General features: G+C 44.0%; 1 protein-coding gene and 1 non-coding gene across 2 annotated transcripts in view; one reads left to right on the top strand and one right to left on the bottom strand.

The window, feature by feature from the left end:
* ADGRA1 (adhesion G protein-coupled receptor A1) overlaps window positions 1-27531 on the bottom strand; it is a 732027-nt gene that overhangs the window by 158008 nt on the left and 546488 nt on the right. The window contains exons 13-14 of the mRNA XM_038744384.1: window positions 5681-5888; window positions 4713-4921 (exon numbers count right to left, since the gene is read on the bottom strand). Of these exons, the coding sequence (XP_038600312.1) occupies window positions 4713-4921; window positions 5681-5888 (417 nt within the window). The remainder of the gene's footprint in view (window positions 1-4712; window positions 4922-5680; window positions 5889-27531) is intronic.
* LOC119926345 lies at window positions 11485-11622 on the top strand. Its single transcript, XR_005450230.1, has one exon. It is a non-coding gene; the product is annotated as a small nucleolar RNA SNORA7 (small nucleolar RNA).

Below are 27531 nucleotides of genomic sequence, written 5' to 3'. Positions count from 1 at the left end.
CTTGTTAAGCGCTTACTATGTGCCATGCACTGTTCTAAGCACTTGGGTAGATACAAGTTAATTAGTTTGGACACAGTCCCTGCCTGACATGGGACTTGCACTCTGAATCCCCATTTTACAGATGAGGTAACTGAGGCTCAGAGAAGTGAAGTCAGTTGTTCAAGGTCACACAGCAGATGTGTGCAGGATCAGAACCCAGGTCCTTCTGATTCCCAGGCCTGTGGTCTATCCACTAAGCCATAATGCTTTCCAACCAGGCCACTGAGCCACCTGAGCCTTCTCTTGACATAAGTTGTTTTTGAAGTTAGAGTCAGGACTCAGTCACTTAGTCTTTAAAAAGAATTGAAATTCTATTCTGGATCAGGGCTTGTATAACACACTATTTTGTTCTGAAATAATGGTTAAAAGGAAGTGGGTCACAGTTTTAAGTTTCAGTACCAGGTTGTAGTCAGCTTCAAGAACTGAAATACAGAGTCGAGGCTTACCAGTCGAGGTTCCGTTTGGAAAGACATTTCATTTGGAAAGACAGCGCTTGGTCAGGTTGGAGAATTTGATTTGGACTCATTTTCGAATGTGATATCAATCACTGATGATATATTCCTCTGCTAAATAATTAGACCGTAAACCCTTTTAGGGCCAGGGATAGTGTTGGCTAATTCTCACCCTCGTAACTCCTCCCAGAACTTAGAACAATGCCCTTCCACACAATAACCACTCAATCAGTACTATTACTCCTTTAATAGTTTTAACAATTGCAGTATTTGTTAAGTGCTTACTATGTGCCAAGCACTATACTAAGCGCTGGGGTAGATATGAGATAATCAAGTCTGACATGGGGCTCAGAGTCTGAGTAGAAGGTAGAAAACATAATAATAATAATAATAATGGTATTTGTTAAGCGCTTACTATATTGAAGCCTCATTTTTGCAGATGAGGGAACTGAGCCACAGAGAAGTTAAGTGACTTGCCTGAGGTCACACAGAAGACAAGAGGTAGAACTGGGATTAGTCCTGTCCACATGTTTTGTTTTGTTGTCTGTCTTCCCCTTCTAGACTGTGAGCCCATTGTTGGGTAGGGACTGTCTCTATATGTTGACAACTTGTACTTCCCAAGTGCTCAGTACAGTGCTCTGCACACAGTAAGCGCTCAATAAATATGATTGAATGAATTAGAACCCAGGTTCCCTGATTCCCAAGCCTTTGCTCTTTTGACTAGGCCATGCTGTTTCTCAAGCTCTTTGAGGTCTACTAATTAGGTCTACTAATGTCACTGCACTCTCCTTAATGCTTAGGACAGTGCTCTGCACACACTAAGCCCTCAGTAACTACTACTGATTGATTAGAACAAGCCGATGTATGAAATGGAATACCTTGCTTAAAAGGAAAATGGCATTAAAGCTCAAACAACTGATCGCTTTGTTCTAATATATTGAAGGGGACAAAAAGCAAACCAGGGAAAAAATAATCTGTCTGCTCCGAGCACTCATTTTCATTCTCTAGTCTGCTCCTTTCTTCTCATGGAGCTCCAGGTTTCCATTAATAATGCGCACATAATCGGGTTTATTAAAAGCCGGCCAGCTTCAAACCTAATCTGAAATGCAAGTTAGTTTACTAAAGCTTTTATGTGCACGAAACGTCAGCTGAGGTGCTTAAACCCTTCACAAGGAACAGTTAAACTTAAAAACAGCATGCAGACATATTCATACTCATATGAAAGCTAAAGAAGAAGACTTTTGCATGATGAAAAATGGAGAAACACACCATTTCTGGCAAACGATCTGTGAATGGAAACCCTGTGTGAATCCTCAGAGTGTGAACAGTCCTAATTCCACAAAACTAATGGGACCTAGATCCCTTGGAGAAAAGAATAGTTAGGATCCTTATCAAATGGACAAAGAGCCTGGGCTTTAGAGTCAGTGGTCATGGGTTCAAATCCTGGCTTCACCAATTGTCAGCTGTGTGACTTTGGGCAAGTCACTTAACTTCTCTGTGCCTCAGTTACCTCATCTGTAAAATGAGGATTGACTGTGATCTTCCCGTGGGACAACCTGATCACCTTGTATCTCCTCCAGCACTTAGAACAGTGCATTGCACATAGTAAGTGCTTAATAAATGCTACCATTATAAATGCCATCATTATTAAATGGATGCTACAGATGTGCTTAGAAAGAAGCTAGCCTAGGGCTCAGCCTTCAGCTAAAGAAACTTAGGAAGATGCCTGAGGTTTTTTTCCACACTCTGATGTGCACTTTTCACACTCTATTCACCTTGGTTATGAGCTCCAATGAAGTTCATTTTAAAAAGGAGTCTACACTGCAGCGTAAGCCAGTGACTCAAACCTCTCATAAGTGTTTAGGCTCTTCTATCTTCAGGATGAGCAAATAAAGAAGCATTTACATCTTCCAAGTATAAACAGACAGGTATTCCCCAAAGGGGCAGATCGTCATCCAGACCTTCCGATCATAAGCCGAGTGGTTGCGGACATCACAGTCCTTCGACCTGGGCCCTTGGGGGTGGATTTCATCTGTGGCATCTCCTTCGCATACGAAGGGCAGCTAGATACATTTGACGCAGCGTTTGCACTTCAAATTGGAAGGCTGAAGCATCCTTACACTCGAACTGAAGTCAACAGGTGTCCAATATTCAGGGGAAGAATGATTTTGTCCAAAATCAGTGACTTTTGGGAATGAAGAGGCAGAACGCCAATGGGCTTTTTCCTTGCCAGGATGGGTATTGGATCTCGGACTCCTTACATCTATCTCTTCTCTGTAAGTCTCCCTGCATCACGTGAAGGCACTTGCCCCAACACACTCATTCATTCATTCAATCATATTTATTGAGCGCTTACTGTGTGCAGAGCACTGTACTAAGCTCTTGGGAGAGTACAAGAGAACAATAAACAGCCACATTCCCTGCCCTCAGTGAGCTTACAGTCTAGAGGGGGAGACTCGAGAAAAGTTCTGTAGAACCCTCAGGATACAATTTTTCTCTGGCACCCCTGTAGACAGAAAAGACAAAAGCAGGAAAGAGGGATGTTTCAAACCACAGTTAATATGACATTTTCCACTTACACCCCAGTACCTCTCAGAGAAATGTCCCAGAAAACCTCCAAACCCCTCCAGGTTTGGGTCCATGAATTAAAGAAAAACAAACTGCAATGATCATTAACTCGGGATGTAATTCTTGAAAAGAAAACTAAAGCTAAAGACTTGTTGTTAATAAGCACCAATAAGTATGTTTCAGGGAAAAAAAAACAACAAAGAGTGAATAGAGATGACAAGGTTCCTGAAAGAGACAGCCATGTTGGGTGTGGTACCTGCAAAGTCAACAGGTGTTTGCCTAAACATTGGAAAGCCAGGTCACTGGCAATGCTTTTGCTGCTACTTGAAAAAGACCTCTATTCTATGACAAATAATTGGAGTTTGTGTATGTGTGTATGTTCACACATGGATTGGGGTGGGGCTGAAAAGTAAAGTGCATTTGATATCATTTAATTCTGAACTGGGTTGAAACATTGTGAGACACTTCATTTGGGCAAAACCACCTCCCTCAGTTGGCCACTCAGGATGTAACCAAGAAAAAAAAAAGGGACATAGGCTTATTGCCTCTTACAAAGTAAAGGATAATATCCGCATTTTAGTACTCATTGTCACAGCCTTGTGCAATGATTGGGTGACATCTGAGCTCCATCTGACAGCAGGAAGATTGGAATTCTTTGCACACTGTTCCCAATTCCTCTGTCGCCTCAGTTTGTTGTCCTTTACACACACACACACACACACACACACACACACACACACACACACACACACACACACAATGCATTGTTTATTCCACTCTAAACCTTTCTTTTATGCCAACAGGCAGCAATTAACACACAAGAATGTGTGAGTCTTTAAGACACAAAGTCAGAGGCAGGGGCATGCCTGTAGCCTTCGTAATCATCTCATCTTTATTCTCGAGAGGAAAAAAGAAAACATCAATCAGCCCTACGGGTCCTGGCACTCTTCCTTTTCGGCTTCTCTGCTCTTCCTTTCCAAGCAGCACCCCGACCCAGCTTCGACTTACACAACTTTCCTGCAAGGAGGGGAGTTCACGTCTGCAACCCGAATGGCAAGTGTGCCTCAGTAGAGAGTGGAGCTGCCTTAGGTGTGAGCCCAAATCCGGAGAGATTCGTTCTTCACAAACAACAATTTAGTCCAAAAGGATATTGTCATCGGTCACCGGATTCAAGAGCCCACAATTCTGCCAAGACTCAAGTGTCCCAATTCGGCGGAGCATGAGAGGTTCTGTTATTTCCCCTAGATTTATTAAATGATTCAACATTGCGGTACGCCTGGAACTAATTAGTATGATCTACACAAGAGCAAGGCAGGAACAAAATCAGACAACCTTTCGGAGAGAGACGACATCAAAAGCCCCAAGTACCTGAATGTCTCCGAAACAATAACCATCTTCGAGAGACAGCCCTTTGATTGAACTGGCAGCGCATGAGATTGAACCAACTGTCATTTCTCGTCAGGCCCGCTTCCTATCAATCACACTTAGCCAACCGCCCGGCTGGGACACCCACTGACCGTTAAATAACCGACTCGGGCCAAACACCGTCTAGCGGAGGATGCAAAGAGCCATTCGGCACGAGGTGGACGACTGTGGGATAGAACGGTAAGTGGAAAAGCGAGAAGTATTTTTGCTAAGTCATATACTACTCACCATGAGCACTGCAAAGTTACCGAAGTGTGTACACTGAAGGGTGGTGCCGTCGCCCGCGGAGCTAATTATGTGGCACCCTTCTCCACACCAGTCTCCATGTCCACCGCGAAGGTCAAAATCCCAAAAGGCTGCGATGGGATCCGTGCCCCGGGCAAAGTGCCTCAGTCCCACGGTGAGCAGGCTGGTGAGATTTCCAGAGCTGCACCCATCTGAAAAAAGCAACAAACCAAATCAGGCACACGGGAGCAGTTCAACCCGGAACACCGTGGGAGGAAGGGCTTCGAATCCCTTTGAAGTTTGCCCTGTCCTGGGTTGGTCGGAGAATTCATCGCAGCCCGTTGAAGCAGTCAACCGATATGGTGATCTGGGGTGAGGTGGGGGGCTTCTCCGGGGTGCCGGAGAGCAAGTCGGAGAGTGGCTGCTTGGGTGACATTCCCCTTAGCACTTGCAACAAGGACTCTGTTTCTCAGGAAACACCGGCAACGGAGAAACGCCCTGCTCGGAAAAGTCACTGAATTTCCTCCCCCCACACCGATCCCCAATCTTAAAATGAAATAGGAATGATCAGAAACATATCTGGGAATAGTCTCCTTTCAGTATCATCCACTTGGATGGAAAAAAACCAAACAGATAAACTTCAAATACATCTAGCAGTCTGCTGGTGAAAGGGACTAGATCCCCACCAGAACCTTAGCTATTTTAGCATTTACTCTATAGGTGAGCAGCCCACCCAGTTGGTTGAAACTGTCGTGCCTTTAAGGTGCTTAAAGTTACGTCTACTCTACATTTTAAATATGGTTAGTCACCTCTTCCTGATGTCCAAGTGGATTCCGATGAAATGACCCAGGTAGGCGTTAAGCACACTTACGTTAAGCAGCCCCTCGGCAACATTCCGTCTCTCTGTCCCCTATGGAATCAAATATCCAGCGGCTCTAGATGAGAGGAAGCACCGCAGAATAACTTCTCACCTATTTTAGCAAAGACCACCGGTGTGGTGACCGTCCTCTGCCATCCGTGATCCGCGAGGTTGGACGAGTTCCCCGTGCTGGGAAAGAGTTTTCCATTGCGAAAGATGATAAATTGTAGCCGGCAAGTGGAGTTATCAACAGATTGCCAGAGCGGAGACTGAGAGGAGACGGGCTGTGCTGAATGAACTGAAGCGACAGCTACAGTATTCTGTACAATGAGAGAGAGAGAGAGAGAGAAGGGGGTGGGAAGAGGGAGAGGGAGGGGAGAGAGGAGAGAGAGATTTCAAATGCAAATCTCAACAGGGTGGCTTTCGGGGTGCTTAAAACTCCGACGTGAGGAATGAACAGCGTCTCCCTTTTCCAAGAGGCTGGAAGCAACCAAAGAAACAGGAGCTGTTACCATGGGGATAGGATCGGCTCGGTGCATATTAAAAGGGAAAACGTTTTGATTGCATGTTCCGGTCTGTCTGGTCAAGATCCCTGCTGCAGAGGTGACAATGGTTCTTACCAGGCCTGCTACAGGGTCCACAAACACTGCAGATCAGATTTAAAGAGACAACTCTGACCAGGTTTTCTCCTTCGCTTCCAACAGAATCCGACAACTTACACTGAGATATTGCTCTGAAAAGGAGCCTGAAGAGTGCGGAGATCACTTTATTATCTAAGTATATATACATATACGTGTGTGTGTACATGGAGATTACTTTATTATCTAAAAATATATATATACACATATGTAATTATACACACACACACACACACACACACACACACACACATTCCATCCATTGTCAACCTCTTTTAGACACAGTAACACAGAAAAGGAGAAAATTGATTTTAGGGCATTTTCCTTCCTCCCTTGTTCCAGCACTCCAGCACTTAAGAATTTTAATATTTGTGGCATGAAAAATATATTGATTCATTCATTCAATCCTATTTATTGAGCACGGCAGAGCACTGTACTAACTGCTTGGGGAGTACAAGTCGGCAACGTATAGAGACGGTCCCTACCCAACAATGGGCTCAAGTAGAAGCATGCTAGAGCAAAACAGTAATCGCAACAGTGAATAGATGCTGTTTAATCCCACTAGTCAATCAGCAGGGTGTGCAACATGATCCATAAATGCATTTTCTTCAATTCATTCAGAAAAATCGAGTCTAGCACAAATATTTCTCAGACCTGGATCATCACTAATTCCATTTGCCCGCAGAAACGTAATTTCTCATTGAGACTGAAAAACTACACAAGATAATCCCAAGGAAGGAGGCAGAAGTGAGCCAAGCAAAAGGGACAGGTCAGAGGTAACAATAAAAGTTTTTTTTCTTTTTTTAAATAAATCAAAATCAGAATTTTCAATACTGAACATTCTGTTTTCCAAGTGCCAAAATAAGGAAAAGTGCATTTCTATCAGACCGTTTACTTATGTCTTAACTCTTAGAAGGGGATTATAATTTTCAGATTCAATATTTACCAGAAATCTACCCAGCATACACATGTAGAACTACCTGGATGTTTGTCTGTGCTCAATATAGGATATTAACTGCTGGGGCACAATTCTCCTATCCCTATGTATTCAATGGATAAGCAATGAGAAGCAGAGTGGTCTAGTGAATAAAAGCAGTCTTGGGAGTCAGAAGAACCTGGGTTCTAATCCCAGCTCCACCACTTGTTTGCTGCTGTGTGACCTTGGGCAAGTCACTTAACTCTAAGGGCTTAGTACAGTGCTTTGCACACAATAAGCACTCAATAAATACGATCAAATGAACTACTCTGGGCCTCACTTCCCTCATCTGTAAAATGGGGATTAAGATTGTGAGCCCCATATGGGACAGGGACTGTGTCCAACCTGATTAGCTTGCATCTATCCCAGTGCTTAGCACAATGAGCATGACCTACTGGAAAGATCACAGGCTTGGGAGTCAGAGTATGTGGGTCCTTATTTCGGCTCCGCCACACATCTGCTGTGTGATCTTGGGCAAGCCACTTAACTTCTCTGTGCCTCAGTTCCCTCTACTTTAAAATGGGGATTAAGACTGTGAGCCCTAAATGGGACAGGGACAGGGCTTGGAACATAGTAAGCATTTAGCAAATACCATTATTATTATTATTATCATTATTATTATGTGCTTAACAAATACCACAAGTAAACTGCCGCCTTTTCAGACTTCTGAAAACAAAGTCAACGTACAGTTTCCTTACACATTATATGCCCAGCTTTTACATACTTTACTTGCCACCTACAGAACTTCACAAACGGTCATTCAAGAGTATGAAAACACATTTTGCTCACATGGGATATATAAGGAAAACTCAGTACTGTATATTACATTTACACTGGTATTTAATAGAGAATGTAATATATTGTTCAAGATTAAGTTTTCTTTATATATATATATATATATCCTATGAGTAAACTATGCTTACAGTAATTGCTGCTTTAATACACTTCAGATGGGAAGTAAAATAACTGAAATCAGGGAAAATACTGGGTATAGATATCTCAGTTTGACTGTTTCAGTGGCCTGAGTTATGCACCCATTTTACAGATGAGGTATGGATAGGATCATTTAATTGCCCAAAGTCACAGGCAGGCAAATGGCAGGACAGGGATTGGAACCCAGGTCTTCTAATTATGAGAATATCAACTGTCTTCTGCCCTACAGGACCCTATGGAAAGGAAGTTTACAGTTCCTCCAGCTTTCACTCTCTCTTCCTCATTATTTTCTAGGCTTGTTGAAGGCAGGGAATGTGGATCTTGCTAATGTACTTCGCGAAGCAGTGAGGCCTAGTGGGTAGAGCAAGGGCCTGGGTGTCAGAAGGACCTGGGTTCTAATCCTGGCTCCGCCACTTGCCTGCTGCTTGACCTCAGGTCACTTCACTTCTCTGTGCCTCAGTTACCTCATCTGTAACATGGGGATTAAGACTGTGAGCCCCATATGGGACAGGGACCGTGTCTCACCTCATCACCTTGTATCTACCCCAGTGCTTAGAGCAGTGCTTGGCATGTAGTAAGCACTTAATGAATACCATGATTTTAGCACAGTGCTTAGCATACAGTAGTTGCTCATTCATTCATTCATCCATTCAATCGTATTTATTAAGAGCTTACTGTGCGCAGAACACTGTACTAAGCACTTGGGAAGTACAAGTCGGCAACATATGGAGATGGTCCCTACCCATCAACGGGCTCACAGTCTAGAAGGGGGAGTGAATAACACTGAGAGACTGATAGATCGATTGGCTGAATGAGGGCCTGACAGAGCCAGGATGGAACCCTCAAAACAACTCTTGCAAGAACACGGACAACGTAACAGTCAAAGAACCTTTTACTTAACGAGCCAACAAGGATCTAAAACAAACAAGTCGATATACTTGCCCACTTGAACAGATTGCCTCCTAGAATAGGAACTAAAAAAACAATAGTGTGTATTCCCTTTTCCCAGCTCCATCTCTGGTGAGCAGAAAATGGACACGTTGCAAAAACAGTTTTCACTGAGTAGTCATTCCCTCCATCCTCTCGTTCAGGGGTGAACTGTGTACCTCACTTGCAACTTAGCTTCCTCTCATTCTTCTCCAAACATAGGGAAGCAGCGTGGCTCAGTGAACAGAGCCCGGGCTAGGGAGTCAGATGTCATGGGTTCTCATCCCGGCTCTGACATTTAGCTGTGTGACTTGGGCAAGTAACTTAACTTCTCTGTGATTCAGTTACCTCATCTGTAAAATGGGGATTAAGACTGTGAGCCCCATGTGGGACAACTTGATTACCTTGTATCTACCTCAGCACTTAGAAGAGTGCTTGGTACATAGTAAGTGCTTAACAAATACCATTATTATCATTATTATTATTATTATTATCGGGAAGCAGCATGGTCAAGCGGAAAGAGCATGGGTCTGGGACTCAGAGGACCTGGGTTCTAATTCTGATGTCTATCTGCTGTGTGATCTTGGGCAAGTCACTAAACTTCTCTGTGCCTCAACTGTGAAATGGGGATTTAATACCTACTTTCTTTCCTACTCTAACTATGAATGCCATGTGGCACCTTATGTTCTTGAACCTACCTCAGTGCTTAGTCTGGTACTTGGCATCTGGTAAAATCCCTTAACAAATACTACATTTATTATTTGGTGTTTCTCCTTCAAGTCTCAATCTCTTTCCTGTCTGACCTTTGGGCTGCTGCAGTGTTTTGTGGGGCTCGATTCCATCAGCTTTTATCAATCAACGGTAATTGTTGAGTGTTTACCGTGTGCAAAGCACACAACACATTGTAAATAGCCGTAATTAATTTTAATGTCTGTCTTCCCCTTTCGACTGTATGCCATATCCGTAATTTATTTTAATATCTGTTTCCCCTCTAGACTGTAAGCTCTTCATGGACAGGGAATGGGTTTACCTACTCCATTTTGCTATACTACCCCAACTGTTTAGTAAGGTGCTTTGCACACAGTAAGCACTCAATAAATACGATCGATTGACTGATTGATTGTAAACTCATTGTGGCTGGGGAATATGTCTGTATATTGTTGTATTGTACTCTTCTAAGTGCTTAGTACAGTGCTCTGCATGCAGTAAGTGCTCAATAGATATAATGAATGATTGATCTGCCTGAGATCATCCAGCGGACAAGGGATGGAGCCGGGATTAGAATCCAGATCATCTGCTTCCAAGGCCCATGCTCCTTCCACTAAATGCTCCACCAATACCCCCCTTCTAGATTGTGAGCTCCCTGTGGGCAGGGATCGTCTCTCTTTATTGCTGTATAGTACTTTCCCAAGTGCTTAGTCCAGTGCTCTGCACACAGTAAGCGCTCAGTACATACAACTGAATGAATGAATACCACGGATCGATATCCCAAGGAACTCAGTTCCCTGTACATCTTGCTTTGGGAAAATCATTTGAGGATTATTTATAGACGAGAGACATTTTGTTTAAAAAGCAGCCAACGGTTTCCCTAAAACAAATCCTTTCCAAGTGATATTTCCTGATAATAGTGATGGGAATGGTGCGGTCTAGTGATCCGAGGACAGGATTAGGAGCCAGGTGATGGGGTGGGGGGAAAACCAAATCCCATCTTTGTCATCAGCTGGCTGCCGCTGCCTGTCCAAGGAGGTGTTCATTTAGCCCAGCTCTTGTTTCCTCAGCTGTAAAATCAGGCTCCTAAGAGCCATCTCACTCAAGGGGATGGAGTGTGGATTAATTAACCATTAAAAAGCAAAATACACTCTAATTTTCATCATTTCATCACTGTCAAATGCCAGCCTCTCCTGCAATGGTGAAAATGATGAGAATTTTTTAGCCCATGCAGATTATATCAGCACCCAAATTTACAGATTTCCCAGATTTCAAAGAGTGTAAAATATTTTTGTAAAATTTTGCCCAGCTTTTTTCCCCAGTGCCTATGACACAAATTGGAAGCAAGTTAAGGAAAATTAGGACTTTATCTAATCTGATTATATGTATCTACTCCCAGAGTTTCTCCCCTGTCTGGACTCTAAGCTCGTAGTGGGCAGGGCATGTGTCTGTTATATTATTCTACTGTTCTCTCCCAAGCACTTAGTACAGTGCTCTTGACACAGAAAGCACTCAATAAATAAGATTGCCTGGCTGACGTGGTAGTTGGGGCATTTGATAAGTGCCCCACCATCAGCCTTTATGTACATATCTTCAAATTAAATATTATAAATTAGTTACTTATATTAATGTCTGTCTACCCCTCTAGGGTGTAAGCTTATTGTGGGCAGGGAACTTGTGGGCAGAGAATATGTCTGCTTACTCTATATTTTTGTACTCCCCCCTAGCGCTTAGCCCCTTTCAGGACCGCAACTGGAGAGTTTCCAATTCTCTACCAGTCTTGGCTACGGGAGGGAGAGTCAAGCAGGGGCCTGTCCATTCCATTCCTAGCTTGGCCAGTGGCTAGCAAATGGAAGGAAATCTACTACAAGTCAAAACTCACCTCTGCTGGGCAGCAGCAGCACAGGAGAGAGTCAAGGGCAGAGACTCAAGTTGACTGAGCAGAAGGAGGCAGTGGTAAACCAATTCTGGATTTTTACCAAGAAAGCTACGGATACACTACCAGAGAAACTGCAAGATGGAGCTGGAGCGTTCTGGGAGAGATATGGCCTTGGAGTTGCCATGGGAAGGAGATGACTCAACAGCTTAAGACAAGACTAGCACTTAGAACAATGCTCTGCTCATAGTGAGTGCTCAATAAATAGCACTGATTGATTATCTTGTATTTGCCCCAGTGCTTAGAACAAAGTACTTAAGAAATATCACACTTTTTATTTACCCCAATGTTTAGAATGTAGTAAGTACTTAACAAATATCAATACATAAGGCCTTAATAAATACCACAATTCTTATTATTATTACAATGAACCCATGAGAAGAAATAGACAGGTGCCTAAAGTACCTCACTAAGGGAGCACTGATGAACCAAGTGGCCTAAAACTCCACTAAAACTCCAACTCAGTGGCCTAAAAGAATGATAACGTCTTCACAAACTCCTAAACAACTCTCAGAAAGTGTCTTAGGCACTGGAGTGAGCTTGTTGTGGGCAGGGAACATTTCTACCAACTCGGATATACTGTACTTTCCCAAGTGCTTAGAACAGTGCTCTGCACCCAGTAAGTGCTCAATAAATATATGATTGACTGAGAGCATAGACCCCATTAGCTAATTTGTCTACTCAATATTATTCTGTGCAGCCTTGCTAATGGGTGCAACAAGAGACCTGGAAGCAGGTATAGGAATACACTTCCTCTCCTCTGGGAAAATCTTCCAATGCAGGGAAATTAAAGTATCATTCAAAATCCCAGAGACAGTCATTCAAGAATCACTGGATGCAGATGGCTCTGCCTTACAGACACTCAAGAAGACATGCAAACGACTGTAAAACACTTCATCACAACAGCCAGGCATTAGACGTCGTCTATGAGTCTAAGGAAAATCAAGGAAATCAAAGAAGCAATGTGTCTAAGCAGAAAGAGCATGGGCCTGGGATTCAGAGGATCTGGGTTGTAATCCCAGATCTGCCACTTATCTGCTGTGTGACCTCGGGCAAGTCACTTATCTTTGTGCCTCTGTTCCCTCATCAGCACAATGGGGACTTAGACTGTTGGACCTGATTTTCTAGGATCTACTCATTCATTCATTCATTCAATCATATTTATTGAGCACTTACTGTGTGCAGAGCACTGTACTAAGCACTTGGCAACAAGTTGGCAACATACAGAGACGGTCCGTACCCAACAACGGACTCCCATGCTTAGTATGGTGCTAGGTACATAGTAAGTGCTTAACAAATCCCACAATTACTGTTACTGCTATTATTATTGTTATGATTATCAACCTACTTCAGGGAAACCCAAAAGTCTGTATTGGGAACATAAAGCTAAACAAAGTCATAGAATTCTGCTACATTGGTAGCACACTCAGTAACCATGCTGGAACAGATAAGGAAGTACAAAAGCAAATCAAGTAGCCGAGGCCATCCTCTGGAAGCCTGTCAGTTAGAATGCCACAGCAGCATGGCATCGGTCTCCAGAGAAACTGAAAGCCTTCAGAGGTATATTGTTTCCTGGCCATCTCTAAGGACACGAGAATTGGACAAGTTGGGCAGCACACAGCCTCCTTAAGCAGGTCCCTCGGGATTACTTACAAGTTATGATCAACATCAAATACATAATTATGATAACCACAATAATTCTGGTATTTGTTAGACACATTATTTACCAGGCACTGTACTAAGCACTGGGGTTGATATAAGCAAATCAGGTTGGGCACAGTCCCTGTCCCATATGGGGCTTGCAGAAATGACACAGTCCTAGCACAAAATTGGTCTCCTGGCATTAAAGCCATGCTCACCTCATCCCTGCTGCTATATGGAGAATAGCGATTGGGCATGGAATACTCTACCAACTCTGTTATATTATACTCTCCCAAGCGCTTAGCACAGAGTTTTGCACACAGTAAGCACTGAAAAAATACCATTAATTGATTTTTTTTATGGTATTTGTTAAGCATTAACTATGTGCCAGGCAGTCTACTAAGCACTGGGATAGATGCGAACCAATCAGGTTAGACGCAGTCCATGTCCCACATGGAGCTCACAGTCCTAATCCCTATGTTATAGATGAAACAGCGTAACCCAGAGAAGCAGTGTGGCATAGTGGAAAGAGCACGGGCTTTGGAGTCAGAGGTCATGGGTTCAAATTCTGACCACCACTTGTCAGCTGTGTGACTTTGGGCAAGTCACTTAACTTCTCTGTGACTCAGTCACCTCATCTGTAAAATGAGGATGAAGACTGTGAGTCCCCTGTGGGACAACCTGATCACCTTGTAACTTCCCCAGCGCTTAGAACAGTGCTTTGCACATAGTAAGCACTTAATAAATGCCATTATTATTATTATTATTATTATGAAGTAACTGAGACACAGAGAAGTTAAGTCCCTTGCCCAAGGTCACACAGCAGAAAAGTGGCAGAGCCAAAACTAGAAACCAAGTCCCTCTGACTCCCAGGCTCAGGTTCTATTCACTAGACCATGCTGCTTCTCTATTGGTTGACTGATTGACAGCCAGACACCTAAGCAACTATTGTAAAGACAGCTGAAATTGGGAGGGCAAGGAGGGCAGAGGAGGGAAGCAGCATGGCATAGTGGATAGAGCACAGGCCTGGGAGTTAGAAGGTCATGGGTTCTAGTCCGAGCTCTGCCACTTGTCTGCTGGTTTAGCCTTAGTCAACACTTAATCAACTTAAGTTTATCGACACTGTACTTAACGACTGTCATTACTGTTATTACGACACATGCAATCAAGAAAGAAGTGGCCTTGTTGGAGCAGAAACTTCATAAAGATCATGAGAAAGAGATCAAAGTGGAAAAGAGCCCCAGACATTGCAAATGGGAAACATGATAGCACAACTACGTATGTTGGCTGCAGACTAGACTCTAAACTGGAAACACGTTGTGGACAGGGAACGTGTCTCCCAATTCTGTTGTAACTGTCCTCTCCCGAGTGGTCTGTACACAGTAATCACTCAATAAATATCACCGAATGGTTGATCGATTGTGTGTTCAGAGGGTGGCTGAGGATGTCAGTCCTTTCAGTCATTCATTCGATCATATTTACTGAGCGCTTACTATGTGAAAAGCATTGAACAAACGCTTGGGAGAGTACAATAGAACAATAAACAGACACATTCCTGGCCCACAACGAGCTTACAGTTTAGAAGGGGAGACAGACACTAATATAATAATAATGATGGCATTTTGTTAAGTACTTACTATGTGCAAAGCACTATTCAAAACACTGTAGGAATACAAGGTGATCAGGTTGTCCCATGTGGGGCTCACAGTCTTAATCCCCATTTTACAGATGAGGTAACTGAGGCTCAGAGAAGTTAAGTGACTTGCCCAAGGTCACACAGCAGACATATGACAGAGCCAGGATTCAAACCCATGACCTCTGACTCCAAAGCCCGTGCTCTTTCCACTGTGCCACGCTGCTTCTCTAATATGAATGAATAAATAAATTACAGATGCTGACAGAAGTGCTGTGGGCCTGGGAAGGGGATGGATATAGGGATCAAGTCAGGGCGACACAAAAGGGAATGGGAGAAGAGGAAAGGGGAGGTTAGCCAGGGAAAGTCTCTTGGAGGAGATGTGCCTTCAATAAGGCTTTGAAGGCAGGGTGAGAGCAATTGTCCTTCAGAGTTGAGGAGGTAGGGCATTCCAGGCCAGAGGCAGGATGTGGGTGAGGGGTCGGTAGTGAGACAGGCAAGATCTAGGTAGAACGAGAAGGTTAGCCTTAGAGAAACGAAGTGCCCAGGCTGAGTTGTAGTAGGAGAATAGCAAGGTGAGGTAGGAGGGGAAAAGTTGATTGAGGGCTTTGAAGCCAATGGGGAGGAGATTTCTTTGGTGTGGAGGTGGATGGGGCAGCCCCCTGAGTTTCTTGAGGAGTGATCTGAACGTTTCTGTAGGAAAATGATCCGGGTAACCTGATTATCTTTTATCTACCCCAGTGCATAGTACAACACTGGGCACCAAGTAAGCACTTAACCAATACCATAATAATAATGATTATAATCAGAATTGTCCTAGCGCCTCTTCAACACTTCCACATCATCTAAACCACCGGGTACTCAATTTGCAACCCAATTTGCTTGTACCCACCCCAGCACTTAGTACAGTGCCTTGCACACAGTAATCATCATCATCATCAATCGTATTTATTGAGCGCTTACTATGTGCAGAGCACTGTACTAAGCACTTGGGAAGTACAAATTGGCAACATATAGAGACAGTCCCTACCCAACAGTGGGCTCACAGTCTAAAAGGGGGAGACAGAGAACAAAACCAAACATACTAACAAAATAAAATAAATAGAATAGATATGTACAAATAAAATAAATAAATAAATAGAGTAAAAAATATGTACAAACATATATACATATGTACAGGTGCTGTGGGGAAGGGAAGGAGGTAAGATGGGGGGATGCAGAGGGGGACGAGGGGGAGAGGAAGGAAGGGGCTCAGTCTGGGAAGGCCTCCTGGAGGAGGTGAGCTCTCAGCAGGGCCTTGAAGGGAGGAAGAGAGCTAGCTTGGCGGATGGGCAGAGGGAGGGCATTCCAGGCCCGGGGGATGACGTGGGCCGGGGGTCGATGGCGGGACAGGCGAGAGCGAGGTACGGTGAGGAGATCAGCGGTGGAGGAGCGGAGGTTGTGGACTGGGCTGTAGAAGGAGAGAAGGGAGGTGAGGTAGGAGGGGGCGAGGTGATGGAGAGCCTTGAAGCCCAGGGTGAGGAGTTTCTGCCTGATATGTAATCACATAACAAATATCGTAATTATTATTATTGTACTCTTCTATGTACTTAGTACACTGCTCTGTACACTGTAAGTGCTCAATAAATACAACAGACTGACTGACTGACTAAAATTCAACAACCATGACTCTAGCCCAGCATCGTGGTCAGAGAGTTAGCATAAATTCAGACTCCAAGACCAATTCAAATCCTTGAGCCTGATGTCTGTCCTCTTGGATATCTTACTCCTCAAGGACAGACAGAGCAGGTAAAGCAAACTCATCTTATGCTGTTGAGTTGCCCCTCGCCCACGGAAACTCCATGGACATATCTCTCCCAGGAAGCCCCACTCTCCATCTACAATCGTTCCGGTAGGGTAGCTATAGAGTTTTCTTGGTAAAAATCTGGAAGCGGTTTGCCATCGCCTCCTTCTGTGAAGACAACTTGAGTCTCCGCCCTTGACTCTCTCCCAGGCCACTGCTACCCAGCACAGGTTTTAGTAAAGAGTTTTAGTTTAATTAACGTTCAGTAAATCAGCTGCAGAGTTTTTGTGTCAACTCATGTAATCTTTGAGTTTTTCACTCTTCCCTAAGATGCAGTGATAAACAAGGAAATAGAAAACAGAATCGAGGCCAGTCCATCCTCTGGGAGGTAGTCAAATAGTGGACAGTGGCAGTGTGGAATTAGGTTCCAGAAAAAAACTAAAGGATCTACAGAGCTGTAACTTTTTCCCTAATGGTATTTCTTAAGCACTTACAATGTGCCAGCCACTACACTAAGCACTGGGGTAGAAACGCTTTGGGAATGTTACTCTCCTCCTCAAAAATCTCCAGTAGCTGCCTGTCAACCTACAAATCAAGCAAAAACTCCTGACTCTTGGCTTTAAGGCACTCCATCACCTTGCCCCCTCCTACCTCACCTCCCTTCTCTCCTACCTCACCTCCCTTCTCTCCTTCTACAGCCCAGCCCACACACTCTGCTCTTTTGCCGCCGCTAACCTCCTCACTGGGTCTCGTTCTTGCCTGTCCCCGCATTGACACCCGGCCCACGTCCTTCCCCTGGCCTGAAATTCCCTCCCTCCACACATCTGCCAAACTAGCTCTCTTCCTCCCTTCAAAGCCCTACTGAGAGCTCACCTCCTCCAGGAGGCCTACCCAGACTGAGCCCCCTTTTTCCTCTCCTCCTCCCCATTCCACCCTACCTCCTTCCCCGACCCATAACACCTGTATATATTTGTACAGATTTATTACTCTATTTATTTTACTTGAACATATTAACTATTCTATTGATTTTGTTAATGATGTGTATATAGCTATAATTTTATTTGTTCTGATGACTTTGACACCTGTCTATATGTTTTGTTTTGTTGTCTGTCTCCCCCTTCTAGAATGTGAGCCCATTGTTGGGTAGGTACCATCTCTATATGTTGCCGACTTGTACTTCCCAAGCACTTAGTACAGTGCTCTGTATATAGTAAGCACTCAATAAATACGATTGAATGAATGAATACAAGATAATCAGGTTGGTCACCATCCCTGTCCATCATGGCGCTCACAGTCTTAGTCCCTGTTTTAAGAATGAGGAACTGAGATAAAGAGAAGTGAAGTGACTTGCCCAAGGTCACACAGCAGACAAGCGGCGGAGCCAGGATGAGAACCCAGGTCCTTTGACTCCCGGGCCTGGGCTCTATCCACTAAGCCACGCTGCTTTTCTGATGTCCAGGCTTCTCTACTACTGCGGGTTCTGGCCCCTCTCCTGAGATGCCACATCTCGCTCTTTGAACAGTTCCACCAGCATCATTTCCAGGCCAGACTCAATATCAAATGGCAAGACAAGATCATAGACAATGAGTTTCTGGAATGTAGTCTGGAGAAGCAGTGTGGGCTAGTGGAAAGAGCACGGGTCTGGCTCTGCCACATATCTGCTGTAAGTACTCAAAAAATACCACTGACTGACTGTGCTTCAGTTACTGCATTTGTAAAATGGGGATTAAATCCTACTCCCTCCTACTCCCTCCTTCTAATCCCGGCTCTACCATGGGTCTGCTGGGTGACCTTGGGCAAGTCACCTCACTTCTCTCAGCCTCAGTTACCCCATCTATAAAATGGGGAGCAAGACTGTGAGCCACACGTGGGACAGGGACTGTGACCAACCCAATTTGCCTGTATCCACCCCAGGGCTTAGTACAGTGATTGGCACATAGTAAGTGCTTACTATTATTATTATTTAGACTGGGATCCCCATGTGGGCCGGGCACAGTATCCAACTTGATTAACTCATATCCACTCCAGCACTAAGAACAGTGCTTGTCACATAGTAAGTGCTTAATAAATGTAAATATGATGATGATGATAATAATAATAAAATATTATTAGTCTCTTAGCCCAGATAGTTCAGTCGGTAGAGAATTGGACTTTTAATCTGAAAGTCCAGAGTTTAAGTCCCTGTTCAGGTGAAAAGTTCCCTCACCTGTAAAATGGGGATGAAGATTGTGAGCACCAGGTGGGATAGCGACTGTGTCCAACCCAATTTTCTAGTATCCATTCAAATGCTTAGTACAGTGCCTGGCACATGGTAAGTGCTTAACACATACCACAGTTATTATTAGTAAAGCTACACTCATTGCAACAGAGCTCCACAGGGAAGATAATGAGCGGCAGCAAGTCGCTCATACAGCTGCTGTGTTGAGAGCTGAAATCAGGAATTTGAAAGCAAGGAAAGCAGACAAAGTGTGTTAAAGACATGGTAAAGCAAAGCCTCAGACAGTGCTGAATCAGAGCTGAGAACTCCGAGTTCATTGCCGAGGACAGATGATCTTGTCTAACTCACCTCTGATCCCTCGTCCACCTCCTGCCTTGAGCCTGGAAAGCCCTCCCTCCTCAAATCCCACCGACGATGACTCTCCCCTCATTTCAAGCCTTATTGAAGGCACATCTCCTCTGAGAGGCCTTCCCTGATTAAGCACCCTTTTTCCTCTTCTCCCACTCCCTTCTTCATCACCCTGACTTGCTCCCTTTATTCTTCTCCCTTCCCAGCCCCACAGCACTTACATCCCTAACGGTCATTTATTTATATTGATGTCTATCTCCCACACCCCCTCTAGACTGTAAACTCATTATGGGCAGGAAATGTGTCTGTTTATTTTTGCACTGTCCTCTCCGAAATGCATAGTGCAGTGCACTTCACACAGTATGCACTCAATAAATAAGACTGAATAAATAAATACGATTGATTGATTGATTGATTGACTGAATGAATGAAGTGGGTCTCTAAGCAAAAGCTTCATATGGAAAGAGCCATAAGAAGGAAAAAGAGGAAAGACCTAAACATGGCAAGCATTCAGTACAACAACACAGCAAAGGACAACCTTTATGGCGGGGGTGGGGGGACGGGACGGGACGGGATGGGACGGGACGGAAGTGGCCAGGATGGTGAACCCACGTTGACCTTATTAGTCACTCATGCACTCATAAGTGAATTACACTGTCAAATATGAAGAACGATTATTTATAGGACGTAGGGTATTCCACCAGCCAACAGGCGGAAGAGCCTAATTTGAGGTATCCTTAAGCCTATGTGAAGGAAGCAATGTTCTGGGGCTGGACACCTCTTTGGAGGTCAGTTGAGGGAAAAAAAACAACAACCAAAAACGTCTACGTGGAAAGCCCGAGGTGGGAGTGATTAAGCATCAAAATGACTATACTTGGGTTGGGCAGTAGTCAATCAGCTTCTTAGATTCTTAAATCAATCAATCAATTAATCAATGTATTTACTGTCCACACTGTGTGCAGAGTTTGCTACTAAGCACTTGGGAAGTACAATGTGATAAAACTGCCTTCCACTTCATAGCTGACAGAAAATGACTCTCTCCCCTTCAAAACCTTATTGAAGAAACATCTTCTCCAAGAGGTCTTCCCTGACTAAGCCCTTGTTTCCTCTTCTCCCAGTCCCTTCTGTGCTGCCTCAACTCACTTCCTTTATTCATCCCCTGCTCCCAGCCCCTCAGTACTTATGCCCATATCTGTAATTTTTTTTATTTCTGTTGAAGTCTGGCTCCCCCTCTAGGCTGTAAGCTTGTTATAATAATAATAATAATGATGATGGCATTTATTAAGCACTTACTATGTGCAAAGCACTGTTCTAAGCACTGGGTTAGAACAGCGCTTGTTCATTCATTCATTCATTCAATCGTATTTATTGAGCACTTACTGTGTGCAGAGCACTGTACTAAGCACTTGAGAAGTACAAGTTGGTAACATATAGAGACAGTCCCTACCCAACAGTGGGCTCATAGTCTAGAAGGGGGAGACAGACAACAAAATAAAACATATTAACAAAATAAAATAAATAGAAATATGTACAAGTAAAATAAATAAACAGAGTAATAAATATGTACAAACATATACATATATACAGGTGCTGTGGGGAGGGGAAGGAGGTAAGGTGGGGGGATGGGGAGGGGGAGGAGGAGGAGAGGAAGGAGGGGGCTCAGTCTGGGAAGGCCTCCTGTAGGAAGTGATCTCTCTTTAGGAGTTGGAGCTTGTGAGTAGGGAATGTGTCTGTTATATTGTTCTGTTGTATTCAGCCATATATCAATCATATTTATTGAGCACTTACTGTGTGCAAAGCTTATCCTCTCCCAGGCTCTTAGTACAGTGCTCTGCACTCAGTAAGTGCTCAATAAATACAATTGACTTGACTAAAACTGATACTCATGTTCCCTGTCAACAAGGAGCTTCCAGTCTCTCACTCCCTGACCACCGAAAGCAGCCCCAGTCTGTCTCTAAGTGATAGGGAGGCCAAAGGGATACTTTTCATTTCTGCCTCCCCCCTTTCATTATTATCATCATCAGTATTGTATTTGTTAAGCATTACTAGGTGTCAAGCACTGTTATAAGTGCTGGGGTATATATGAGTTAATCAAGTGATCTACAGTTCCTGTCCCACTTGGGGGTCACAGTCTAAGTAGAGAAGCAGTGTGGCTCAGTGGAAAGAGCCCAGGCTTGGGAGTCAGAGGTCATGGGTTCTAATCCCAGTTTAGTACAGTGCTCTGCACACAGTAAGAGCTCAATAAATACGATTGATGATCCGCCACATGTCTGCTGTGTGACCTTGGGCAAGTCACTTCATTTCTCTGAGCCTCAGTTACCTCATCTGTCAAATGGGGATTAAGACTGTGAGTCCCCCGTGAGACAGCCTGATCACCTTGTATCCCCCACTGCATACAATAGTGCTTTGCACGTAGTAAGCGCTTAAGAAATGCCATTATCATTATTATTATTATTATTATTAAGTAGAGAATGTGAAGCTCCTCGAGGGCAAGGACCATAGATGGTTACTGAACTCCCTTGATTAATCAAATCCCCCCACCTTGGACTTTGTGTACACATGACATAGTGGACAGAATACGGTTGGTGTATAGGTAACAAAGGGCTTATAGCTAAATGCACAGCTTGCAGAAATGGCCCAAGGTTGCACTAAACAGGGACTAAACATCTCGCCCAAATTCCCTGAAACTTTCCCTGCCTGCCATTTCCACAAAATGTTTGTATGTAGATTAGGGTCCATGCGGAAGAAGCTGGATGTTATGTGTTACAGGCAGATAATCTTTTCCAAAACAAGGCAGTGATATGCTATGTTCGCCCAGTTGGTCAGTGGAATACAGATGCCCAGCTTCCACATCCACACCCCCTCTGTAAAAGCCACGTGCACCTGGGTACGCTGCTGCTGCTGTTCCTTGCATCCCGGAGGGGAGGCTAGGACAGCCCGGAATGTGCTCGGCTCACCCAGGGATGCCTAGTCCAGGGCTCTGGAAGGGCCCCGCGGAGTACTAGAAAGGAAAAAGCATTTGCGGACCTGTCTATCTGGGAAAGAGGTTGGTGCATGCACAGAACCACTCCGTGGCAGGGCGAGACATTGGGATCCTAGGGGATTTAATATATAATAAAGAGAAGCAGAATAATAGAGAAGCAGCATGGCTTAGTGGAAAGAGCACAGGCTTTGGAGTCCGAGGTCATGGGTTCAAATCCTGGTTCCGCCAATTGTCAGCTGTGTGACTTTGGGCAAGTCACTTAATAATAATGATAGAATTTATTAAGTGCTTACTATGTGCAAAGCACTGTTCTAAGCTCTGGGGAGGTTACAAGGTGATCAGGTTGTAACACGGGGGGCTCACAGTCTTAATCCCCATTTTACAGATGAAGGAACTGAAGCGCAGAGAAGTTAAGTGACTTGCCCAAAGTCACACAGCTGACAAGTGGGGGAGCTGGGATTTGAACCCATGACCTCTGACTCCAAAGCCCAAGCTCTTTCCACCGAGCCACGCTACTTCTCGTAACTTCTCTGTGCCTCAGTTATCTCATCTGGAAAGTGGGGATTAAGACTGTGAGCCCCCTGTGGGACAGCCTGATCAACTTGTAACCTCCCCAGCACTTAGAACAGGGCTTTGCACATAGTAAGCACTTAATAAATGCCATTATTATTATTATTAATAATAATAACTTTGCTGTGGGATCCTAGGGGATCCTAGCCTTGTGTTCGAGGTTTGGGTATGTTTTGTGCACTGGAACCATAACCTTTTTTATATTAAAGCCATAGCTTTTGTAGATTTATGCATTAAAGCCATAATGTTTTATGCAAAACTCAGTGAGTCCATTTCTTTCATTTTTCTGCTGCTGGATCTAAGTGGCCACTGACGAATCCCCTCCTTCGGGGTGCGTCAGAGAGCTCATTTGGGGGAGGACTCCTGGAGATGGGATTTTAATAAGTATAAGCAACGCAGAAGCATGGCCTAGTAGGAAGCAGTGTGGCCTAGTGGATAGACCCGGGGCCTGAGAGTCTGAAGGACGTGGGTTCTAATCCCAGCTCCACTACCTGTTGGCTGTGTGTTCTTGGGCAAGTCACTTCAGTTCTCTGTGTCTCAGTTACCTTATTCATAAAATGGTGGTGAAGACCATGAGCCCTGTGCAGGACAGGGACTGTGTCCAACCCAATTAGCTTGTATCTGCTCCAGTGCTTAGAATGGTGCCTGGCACCTAGTAAGTGCTTAACAGAGAACAGCGTTGCTTAATAGAAAGAGCACAGGCTTGGGAGTCAGAGGTCATGGGTTCTAATCCCGGCTCCTCCACTTGTCAGCTGTGTGACTTTGGGCAAGTCACTTAACTTCTCTGTACCTCAGTGACCTCATCTGTAAAATGGGGATTAAGACTGTGAGCCCTATGTGGGACAACCTGATAACCTTGTATGTACCCCAGAGCTTAGAACAGTGCTTGGCACTTAGTAAGCACTTAACAAATACCATAATTATTACAAATAATTATTCACAAATACCATAAAAAATAGGGGAAGTGAGGGCCCAGCTGGGGAAGGACTCCTGGAGATAGGATTTTAATGAGGCTGTTAAGGAAGGGAGAGTGGTGGTCTGGAGTATGTGGAGGGGGAGGGAATTCCAGGCAAGAGGGAGCACGTGGGAAAGGGGTCAGAGATGAAATAGATGAGATTGAAGTACAGAGAGTAGGTTGGTGTTAGAGTAGTGAGATGCGTGGGTTGGGTTTAATTCTATCAAATGTTCCCAGGTACTTAGTCCAGTGCTCTGCACACAGTAGGTACTCAACCAAAAATGATGATGATGATAGCAAAAGGCTCTGACTTTTCCTTTCTCTCTCTCTAATGATTCGTTCATTCATTCATTCATTCAATCGTATTTATTGAGCCCTTTCTGTGTACACAGCACCATACTAAGCACTTCAGCAAGTAAAACACAACAATAAACAGTGACATTCCCTGCCTAAAACGAGTTTACAGCCTGGCAGTGGGAGACAGACATTAATACAAATAAATAAAATGACAGATACATACATAGTTGCTGTGGGGCTGGCTGCAGGGGAGAGGAGAGAGAGCAAAAGGAGCAAGTTAGGGTGATGTAGATGGGAGTGGGAGATGAGGAAAAGTGGGGCTTACTCTTAGGCTTAGGACAATTATCTCATTTGCCTCCAACCTTCTGGCCCAGAGTGGATTCCAGAAATATTAACAGATGTCAGGTTCCCATAATTCCCCACCAAAATTTACTTCAACTGTCTTGCCCATTAGCTTCCTTATAATAACCCTCTTAAAAACAGGAAGCTGCTTAGAAGCTATGAATATGCTAGGGAGGCCAATGGAAGAGAACAGGCCTCGGAGTCAGAGGACTTGGGTTCTGATGTTTGGTAGGGACTGTCTCTATATGTTGCCAACTTGTACTTCCCAAGCGCTTAGTACAGTGCTCTGCACACAGTAAGAGCACAATAAATATGATTGAATGAACTGAATGAATGAATTAATGATCCCCAGCTCCACCACTTGCTTGCTGTGTGACCTCGGGCTAGTCACTTAACTTCTCTGGGCCTTGGTTTCTTCACCTACAAAATGGAGCATCAATTTCCACTCTCCCTCCCTCGTAGACTGTGAACTCCAAGTGGGATAGGATCTGTGTCTGATTAACTTGAATCTAACCCAGTGCTTAAAAAGTGCTGGACACATTTTTAAGCAATTTGCTTAAAAATACCATAAAAGCATGTGATACTTCAATTTGGTGGATTTCCTTAGGGGATGATATAGAGTTGACTTTTGCATTTGAAGACACCACTAACAATGAAATTGGGAGTCAGAAGGTCATGAGTTCTAATCCCGGCTCCACCACTTATCTGCTGTGTGACCTTGAGCAAGTCATCCCACTTCTCTGGGCCTCAGTTACCTCATCTGTAAAATGGATATTGAGACTGTGAGCCCCACATGGGATAGGGGCTGTGTCCAACTCAATTTGCTTGTATCCATTCCAGCGGTTAGCACAGTGCCTGACACATAATAAGCGCTTAACAAATACCATCATTATCATTGTCAGAGAAGCAGCGTGGCTCAGTGGAAAGAGCCCGGGCTTGGGAGTCAGAGGTTAAGGGTTTGAATCCTGGATCCACCACTTATCAGCTGTGTGACCTTGGGCAAGCCACTTTCATTCATTCAATTGTATTTATTGAGTGCTTACTGTGTGCAGAGCAGTGTACTAAGCGATTGGGAAGTACAAGTTGGCAACATATAGAGACGGTCCCTACCCAATAGTGGGCTACTGGGCCTCAGTTCCTTCATCTGTAAAATGGGGATTAAGACTGTGAGCCCCACGTGGGACAACTTGATTACCTTGCCCCAAGCGCTTAGAACAGTGCTTTGGACATAGTAAGTGCTTAACAAATACCATTATTATTGTTATTATTATTAAGAGGTCAGTGCAGATTCTATGGCCTCAGTCAGATTGTGTTCACAAAACGGCCACCCCTTGTTTGTGTTGTTACGTTTGATGTCTGCAGCTCTTGGCTTTTGTTTCTGTTGAAGTTGGCAGCCATTTCATGCCACATCTGTAGACTCCTAAAGGGATCACCTGATGGAATGGCAATGGGAATGAAAAACCAGCTACAAACCTTTCATTAACTCTGAAATAAAGAACTGCTGTTAGTATTAGGAGAACATGACTGCTGTTAGGAGATTGAATACTGCTCTTTGATTCACCATCTGGTGTCCTGGGAGGGGATTTTAGCTGAAAAAAAAAATATATCTACCTCAGCATTGACATCTGGCATCCTCTCAGGGAAAGGGGAAAAACCCACCAGCTTGTGTGGCTTAATTACCTGTAAGGAATTACTTATGCCATGGGGTGTTTGAAAGAGCTATAGCAGCAATCCCAATGCTTGGAAGAAATTGTCCTGTGGCCCCAGTTGTTAGAACTGTATCTGAGATTGGTCACTTGTCCTGTTTGAGCTGGAGTGTTCCCAGATTTCTCGAGATTCTCCTGGGCCATTTAGGAAAAAAACAAATAAATTTGTAGACATATTCCAGGATTGCCCTTAACTGGCCAACCTGCTTTGCAATAACTCACAGCTGCTCTTTCTCATTTTCAATGCTTGGACTTCTATGTTTGGGCTAGAGAAGGCTCAACACCTGTTCAGTCAGGCTCCCAAGGCATTCTGGGACTTTGGATAAAGAAGTCCTTGAAGAGAGAAAAACCTTAACTTCTCATTTCCCCTTCCAATCTAATCCTCATACCACAAGTATTGAAATAGAAATGTAGAAGAGTGCTTGAATATCACAGTTCTCATGAAAAATAATCACTGATGTAGACAGTCTCGGAAATGAAAAAGAGAACCATTAATTTTGAACGGATAGTTCAAAAATTTCTGAAGACCGAGAGGCAATTCCAATTGATGTAAAGGGGCTAGCAGTTCAGAGAAGAGAAAAGAACAGTTTGAATAAATGGAGGAGTCACAGTTTAGGTCTGTTAGGGTTCTTACTCTTGTAGAAGAACAGTGGTCAAGGTCCTGCATTTGTCCACCATTCTCTTTGACCTTTCCCTCTTCCTAGGCTTGCTTGACCACTTTGGGTGTGCCTGAAGGGTTGGTTGACTCAAAGTGAATAGTTCGATAGTGAATAGTGAATAGTTCAATCTCGATCTCAGGCAAGTCGTTTTGATGCTATTGATGCCTGTTTTGTTTTGTTGTCTGTCACCCCCATTCTAGACTGTGAGTCCATTGTTGGGTAGGGATTGTCTCTGTTGCTGAATTGTACTTTCCAAGTGCTTAGTACAGTGCTCTGCACACAGTAAGTGCTCAATAAATACGATTGAATGAATGAATGAATGAATGAATGGGCCTTGATTTCCTCACCTCTAAAATGGGTGACTTAATCCCTGTTCTTCCCCACAATTTATACTGTGAGCCCCAGGTAGGCTCTCAGGTGTAGTCAGACTTGACGGTTCTGGATTTATCCCAGTGCTTAATATAGTGCTTGGCACAGACTAAGCCCTTAACAAATACCATTATTATTACTGTTGTTATTAAAGGCCTCCATCAGTCAACAACTGTGCTTCATTCTAGACTGTGAGCCCATTGTGGGCAGGGATTGTCTCTGCTACTGAATTGTACTTCCAAGCACTTAGTACAGTGCTCTGCACACAGTAAGCGCTCAATAAATACGATTGAATGAATGAATGAATCTTAGTCGAGCACAATACAAGATGGTAAAACCAC

This window comes from Tachyglossus aculeatus, chromosome 3 (assembly GCF_015852505.1).
Source record: "Tachyglossus aculeatus isolate mTacAcu1 chromosome 3, mTacAcu1.pri, whole genome shotgun sequence".
Lineage (NCBI taxonomy): Eukaryota > Metazoa > Chordata > Mammalia > Monotremata > Tachyglossidae > Tachyglossus > Tachyglossus aculeatus.
The sequence above is the reverse complement of the archived record's forward strand: the minus strand, read 5'-3'. Positions and strand labels throughout refer to the sequence as shown.